General features: G+C 40.9%; 1 protein-coding gene across 4 annotated transcripts in view; it reads left to right on the top strand.

Annotated features, from left to right (window-relative positions):
• LOC147463022 (uncharacterized) overlaps window positions 1-1,175 on the top strand; it is a 4,100-nt gene extending 2,925 nt beyond the window's left edge. For all 4 annotated transcript variants that reach the window (XM_086486708.1, XM_086486716.1, XM_086486719.1 and 1 more), the window contains exon 2: window positions 1-1,175. This exon is cut by the window's left edge and continues 911 nt beyond it. In XM_086486708.1, the coding sequence (XP_086342834.1) occupies window positions 1-568 (568 nt within the window). In that variant the 3' untranslated portion in view covers window positions 569-1,175.
• The last annotated feature ends 6,240 nt before the right edge of the window (window positions 1,176-7,415 follow it).

The raw sequence follows: 7,415 nt of genomic DNA, 5'->3' as shown, positions 1-7,415 counted from the left end.
ATTTGTGAGGATCACAAGCATGTTCAATGGGCACTCCAATGTATCGTTGAATCATGAGGGCCTCTTTTCTCTTCATGATGAGAAGTTTCATGAGCAGGTTGCCTCGTTTTTCAGGGAGGAAAAAGCACCGGATGCTCTCATTCTGAATTCGGGTCTGCATGATGGTATGTATTGGAAACATTTGCATCAATTTGCAGAGGAAGGAGCTGATAAAGCAGTTGAGTTCTGGACCTCTCTGCTCAATGGAGTGCAGGGGAGGAAGCCTCGTGTTGTTTACAGGACAACGATTGCGACGGCGGCATGGGCAAGGGGTGCGGCATTCAATCCTCATAAGATGGAAGTGTTCAATAGCATGCTCGTGGAGAAGTTTAAGAAGGCAAACCTTTTGTGGGGTGTTGTCGATGGGTTTGATCTCACATACCCGTGGCATTATGACAACAATTGCAGTGATGGGGTGCACTATGGCAAACCCCCGGCTGCCAGTAGCTGGTATGGGCAATTGGGTCATCAATATTTTGTCGATCTCATGCTCGTGCACATACTCATGCATGCCATATGCATCAGTTAGGTCCCTTTCGGAGAAGTGGGTAACCACAATATTCAATTGTATGGCTTTGTATGCATGCCGTGTAAGGATACGATCTTGAGGTAGTGGAGAGTACGACCCATTTGATTAATACCGGTGCCAATCACATTGAAGGAGCCTTAGCCTCAGATCTGACTTGATTGCAGACAAGGTTGTCAAATGTGTTTGGAGGTTGAGCTTCTAGCTCAGTTCAAAAGACAAGTGTGCATGTGCGGATATGTCGGCAACTCGAATATCCAGACATGGTTCTTACCCAAATATTTTGTGAGAAGGCATTGGGGGACAGGATGTGATGTTAGAAATGGACGACCGTCTGAGCAATACGAGTGTGCCGTAGAAAATTTTATTGCGAGACGGGCTGACATCATCGTGAGCAGGCGAAATTCACAAGAAGCAGGCAGGCAGCGAATTGTGGAGTGGAGCCTTATTTCTCTAAAGCATGTAAAGCTCTTCCCATGGTGTCATTTTCAGACATTTTGTTGAAAGGAGGGGATTTACATGTTTTAGTCGCTAATATTATTTCCATTTCATGATTTTTTTGGAGCACAATTGTATTCGGATATCAATAATACCAGACCATATTTGACATCTGGCTGTTTGCAACATGTTTAAGTTTACCGTTGATTATGTTGTTTAATTGAGAGTTACCTTCAAGTTTCCATCGTTAATGAGGAATTGCAGAGGAAGGCTTAAAATAGGTTGTGTTTGTAGATGTTGGTAATTGTTCCAAAATAAAAATTAATTTCCTGTCTCCTTTGGTGATTTTTTGAGCAAAATTTTTATGAAGTAAGTGTATTGTATGTTGTAATTGAAATGAGATTTAAGCAGATTTCTTGTAATCTCACTTAACTTCTTTTCAGCATTGAGATCGACATTGAAAAGGCCAGGCAGTTTTAAGGTTTGTGCTATTGATTTCCTCCACTTCATCTTCCACGGGCATGGGCTGCTGGGATTGGCGGTGCAATGAACGAGCATTGTAGATCTCGTGCAAAGTAATGTTGGGAAATTGGTTATCTTGGGTACCGGAAATTACGTCGCACCCCTTGCCTCCCCTGTCACCTCAAGGCATTGGACCCAAAACTTGGGCAATTAGGGGCTTATGTGTCAACCATGTTCCCTGTGCATGACTGCATGAAATGTAGGTGTCTATATCGGTTTTTGACGAGCGAACGGGTCATGGAGATTATTTTTGTGACAATATCTACGGTGTCCTATTGATATGGGCGCCCTAGATGGATGTGGGTCTTTGATCCCATCTTTCCTTGCCTCTGTCAATTATAGCTGAGGCTATTGATTCTACTGGTGGCGATAGCAAATTTTCAGCTCTTTGGTCCAGCTAAAGATAATTTAAAACCAGATTTGGAAAGCCCAATCTCAAGGCCATGGGGATTTTAAACATTCAAAATGTTGATACAGATGGCGAATAGAGGTATTTGCTGATTAGATTTTGATGGATTTAAAGAGCTTATTCTTTTGAGGTAGATTTGACACATTGTTTAGAGGATCTCTATTTTGCAATGGAAATTTTAATGGTTTTTGTTTTATAGAATCAAAGTGGCAACAAATGTAATATTTGGGTGTTGGGCAGCTGCCAAAAAAGTGAATGTTCATGCACGTGTGTACTCACTGAGTGCTAGTAACTTTTAGTAAGGCCACTGTAGGCAAGTCTTTTTCCTCTAGAAAAGCGCCATGAATGGGTTCTCTTCATTTTTTGGTCTTCCAAATGAAGGACTATGTGAAGGAGGTAAAATTTCGAGCTAACTCCAGAATAAGGATTATTTGATGTCTTCATTGAAGTGTTTTTCTTGTTTGTGTGCAAAGAGCTGCAACCATTGCGCGAAGAGTCGCAACCGTAGAGCGAAGGGGTGTGACCAGTCGTCGAAGGAGTGTGGCTTTGACCGGGTTTGAATACGACCAAATTTGGCAGTTCTATTGGAGTGTTGTTATGGTGGAAGATTACATTCCGGGCACGAAGGCCTTGGCCTGCTGGGAAGAATTTTAGGAAAGGTATGGTGCTGGTCCGAAGTTGATTGCCGGTTTGTGGGATTTTTTTGGTTTTGTTCTTTTAGAACTTGTGACCGTTCGAACAAGGGAGTGCTTGTGGCAGGATTATCTTGGATTGCTCAAGAGGGTAGCTCCCTATTTCAGATGATGTCTGGGATGTGGATATGGGGCACCCTTATAGCCAATGAATTCTTTTTGGTAGCCTTGCACCGGAGGCGAGGGTTATTTACATGTATCTTTTCTTAATTAGACAAAGTGTTATGAGGCTGAGAAGTAGGACCTCGAAACTTGTCTTGAAACCCGTTGGCGTCTGACGATCCTTCAGTGAAATAAGTTAGCCCACTGAAAAAAGAACTTGAGCGACATGAATTGAGCAGAAACCCCGAATGGGACTTTTTATTGATATCAAGAAGATGATTACAAAATAGGGACGGAGGCCTCTCGAGCACCTTCAACGAAAAGTGCTTACCTAGACTCCAACCTAGAAAGGAAGATGGATTTATGGATGTGAGGATTGCCACCCCCGCTCTGGCTCTAGCTCTAGCTCGGCCGACACTCTTTAAATTACCCCTACTCAATACGTCTGGATCGCCCAAAGAGGAGTACTATATATATATCTTTCACCCTCATATAAAAGAGTATTGCCAGAAAAAGAATAAGATATGCAAGTCTTCTTTATTTTTCTATGTATGCATGAATTCTTGGCGAGATACACGTGGCAAGCATAATTTGAAACTAGGTACGCACTCTTCCAACTTTCAATTCGTTGGGGGCTAGAGGTGCGAGGAAATCAGAGGGCTTGTTACATGCTCTTTGTGATCACTTGTGAACTAGTTTTTCATGGCGGTGCGAGGTTCCTTCCGTCAGAGATTCAGACGATGAGAACATCTGTGCTTCCTTATTAATGGTCCTCTTCCAGTAACGAAGGTGAAGACTCGCACTGGCATTTTAAATTAGAAAGTTGCATAGGAAGTTCTCGGTTCTTTTTTTTAAAAAATTTTGCAAAACTCACAATGGTGAGTGTATTATATTAGCTAAACCAAAATACTCGAGCCGAGCCATGATGTCTCCCAACAACCCTAGATACATTGGTTGACACGGGAGCCACCCTACAACACTTTGAAAATGACCTCTACTTGAGCAAGGACCCAAATATCTATCCAAACATTGTGGCATCAATTGCCCTATTCCACTCATCAAAGTTTTCCTATGGCAACAAACGCTTCCGTGCTTTTGTGTATAATCTCTGTGAACCTAGTTATTTCCAGGGCGTTCCTGAATACCCGACAATTCTTGGCCTTCCATATGTGTTTGAAGTAGAAGATTTTAAAAATTTGCATGTCGATATAAGTAGCGCTTGCCGCTCTTGAAAACCATCTCAAGAAGTTCTTGGTCTTAAATGGAGGAACCCTTGAGAAACTGAAATAAGCCTTTTGAAAACAAAAAATTGAAGAGCTCTTCCATGAAGGGAACTATTAAAGGTGACTAGGTCACATGAAAAAGGATTAAGGGGGCATTTGGCTTCAACCATTTATAGAGCATAATGTCATTGAAGGTTTCTTGTTGCTTAGCAATCAATTTTGCTAACCTAGCAAGGAAATTCCACATTTAGCAAGAAGATAGACGTTTTTGGAAGAGGTATGTCAGGCAATGCATGCTTGCTTTTATTGTGCATGTCAAGTGCAACATCATATCTTTCATTAAACACCTTGGTGTCACTTGTCTTGGTGATGGTAGATGACGTGGAACAATTCATATGCTCTTGCTCATGTTCCGAGGGCGAGTGCGATATGAGTGTCCTTGTTCCCCACAGTTGAAGCGCCTATTGTCATTGTAGCACTGCTCTATATCTTCAAAAGTGAGTTGATTCTTACCTTGGAGGAAGAATTTCTCCACTTTCGTAGAGATTCATCTGCCTTTCTTGAAGAATTTCTTCTTGTTTCAGGGGAATGTGTATCGCGGTAAGAAAGTTGGACCTTCTTCTTAGTGATTCATCTTTCATTAAATAGCATGGTGTCACTTGCATTGGTGATGGTAGAGGATGTGGAACAATTAATATGTTGCTCATGCTCTGACGGCAAGTGTGATATGAGTGAGTGGCCGTGTTCCCCAGATTTGAAGCACCTATTGCCATTGTAGCTCTGCTCTATCTCTTGAGAAGTGAATCGACGCTTACCTTGGGAGGAAGAATGTTGGCACTTTTGTAAAGATTCATCTGCCTTCCTTGAAGAACTTCTTCTTCTTGTTTCAAGGGAATGTCTCTCCCGGTAAGAAAATTGTAACTTCTTCTTATTTTAAGTAAACAACATGGTGTTGCTTGTGTTGGTGATGGTAGATAATGTGGAGCAATTCATATGTTCTTGCTCATGTTTTCAAGGCAAGTACAATATGAGTGGCCTTGTTCCCCACACATTTGAAGCACATATTGTCATTGTAGCATTGCTCTATCTCTTGAGAAGTTGGAGGAAGATTTTCTCCACTTTTGTGGAGATTCATCTGCCTTTCTTGAAGAACTTCTTTGTGTTTCAAGGGAATGTCTCTCCCAGTAAGAAAAGTGTACCTTCTTCTTAGAGGTTTCTCTCCTCATAATTAACCATAATTAAATTACTACTCTAGAGCTAGGCTTGCATCATCGATCGCAAAGTAGGATTAATCATTGATCCCTTTAGTCTACATGTAAGAAACACAATAGCTCATATTCCATCAAGATTTTCTGTAGCATTAATCAAAAGAAGATTTGAGAAATCAATTACCCTCTCTTCTTCTAAATTGTCATCAAACAAGGTTGTGGCACTTTATTTGTGAATGCAGTTTAAGATGAGGATTAATTGTGCTTAATCTTTCCAACTTTGTTATCTTTTAAATAAGAAAGAAAAACCAGAATTTTTTGATAACACACACACACACATGTACATTGTATATATATATATATATATATGGATACTTACCGTAGGTTTCTTGAAACAAATATCTCACTATGTGCTCTCTACTCTCAAGTTTCTTTCTCTCATGAGTTCTCTATTCTCTCTCTCTCTCTCTCTCTCTCTCCATCTCCAAGGTAACAAGGAATGCTAAGATATCCGGGGCGGTCACTTATCAAAAGCTTCCTATATCACGTGCGTTCAAGAGGTTATTAATAATACCTCAGTATACATACTATATTTACACTACGTGTCTATTTAAAAAAACCCACCCCCCTCTGTATGTATACATTTTGATACATTTTGATCTTTTAATAATCCTCTCCGGTTAACTCACGTGATAGCATACACATTCTAAAAAGTGACCGCCCCGGGTAAGATATATACAAAGACAGACAATGCCACTGCCACAAATCTCTACAAGAAAGATGGAAACAGAAACCAGTATGGTGAGTGAGCAAAGATATAAGAACATTGAAAATAGGAATGAAGCTCACTGTCCTTACCAACACATATGCTGAAGAAGCCTAACAATCTTACCCAACAATGCTCCTATGCAAAATCTCCAAAAGATGTGGATGAGTGAGTTTCAGATCTAGATGAGGAACAAGGACTCAGGAAGGTGTTGATGAAGATACTCAAGAAGCAGCTACTGCTTCAGATCTATACTTTCATGTCGAGGTTTGAAGGTGAGATTGAGTGATAAACCTCACCTTCACACCTAGATGAGGAAGAAGGATCAAAGAAGGTGTTGATGAGGATACTCCAAAAAGCAGTTGTGTGCAGCTTTCCATAGAGGTGTGAAGGTGAGGCTAGGTGATCAATGGAGAAGGGAGGTGTTGATGAAGATATCATAGAAGTATCCAATGTTGTAGATCTACTGCTTTCTGTAGAGGTGTGAAGGTGTAGAGATTAAAGAGGCCCTCTTATACCCCATTCCCTTCCTAATGTATTGAGTAATTTGTGATTGCCAAAAAGAAGGTCAAAACACTCACAAAAAAGGGATTTAGGTTGTATCCAATCGAGAAGTACATTGTGGAAGAGACAGTGTATGTAGATATAACCTTGGTTTGGAGCAACCTTGTTGAGAGTTCTTCGACCGCAAGGGCTTCTAGTAACATGCAATATCACCAAGGGTTACAATTCAAGGAAATTCCTGATGGGGGGTTTTTGCCTCTTCCCCTGATGTAGCTACAAGCCTTTCCCCGGTTAGAGGAAGAGCTAGGAGTTAAAAAAGAAGGAAAGGAGTTGGGGGTAGTAAGAGAGTTGGTCTTTTCAGAGTAGGGGAATCATTCTCATCAATATATGGTTTGAGTAAGCTAGTGATGATCTTAACGCCTTTGTAGTTAGCATAAGTAGTTAGGTAGATTCCTGGCTCATCAGATTTTAATTCTTTTAAGATATCCAACATCAATCCATGAAAGATGTTAAAGGAAATCTGAGCAATTACTATCTGTTTAGCTTGGCCATCCAACCAAGAGCAAATAAGAGAGAGGTGAAAATCCACTGGTTTTTTTGGGAAGAGTAGGTCAAGATAGTTGAGAATGAACCAAATGGCATGATCAAACCACATGATGTGGGATTCACAAGAGGCTTTAGGGTCAAGAAATCTGCAGACACATTTCACATAAGGCCGAAAAACATTGTAGATGGATTCTGTGTAGAAGTCTAGGTTACTTTTAGCAAATTCCATTTTTCCTTTAGTACGGATGTAGAGGCCAATATTGGAAGGGCATTTAGAATGGTCAATGAGATTGAGGTCGAGGGGTGCTTTGATGAGCTCCCCTTTGTCAAGAAATTGTCCACCTTTTAAGATCTTAAGTCTGCAGTCTTCCACAGTAGAGGCAAGGAGGTTGGCAAGGTATACCAAGGCTTCACTCAGAATGGGTGCTAAGAACGTCTTG

Source organism: Adiantum capillus-veneris, chromosome 2 (genome assembly GCF_014529385.1).
Source record: "Adiantum capillus-veneris isolate H3 chromosome 2, ASM1452938v2, whole genome shotgun sequence".
Classification (NCBI taxonomy): Eukaryota; Viridiplantae; Streptophyta; class Polypodiopsida; order Polypodiales; family Pteridaceae; genus Adiantum; species Adiantum capillus-veneris.
The sequence above is the reverse complement of the archived record's forward strand: the minus strand, read 5'-3'. Positions and strand labels throughout refer to the sequence as shown.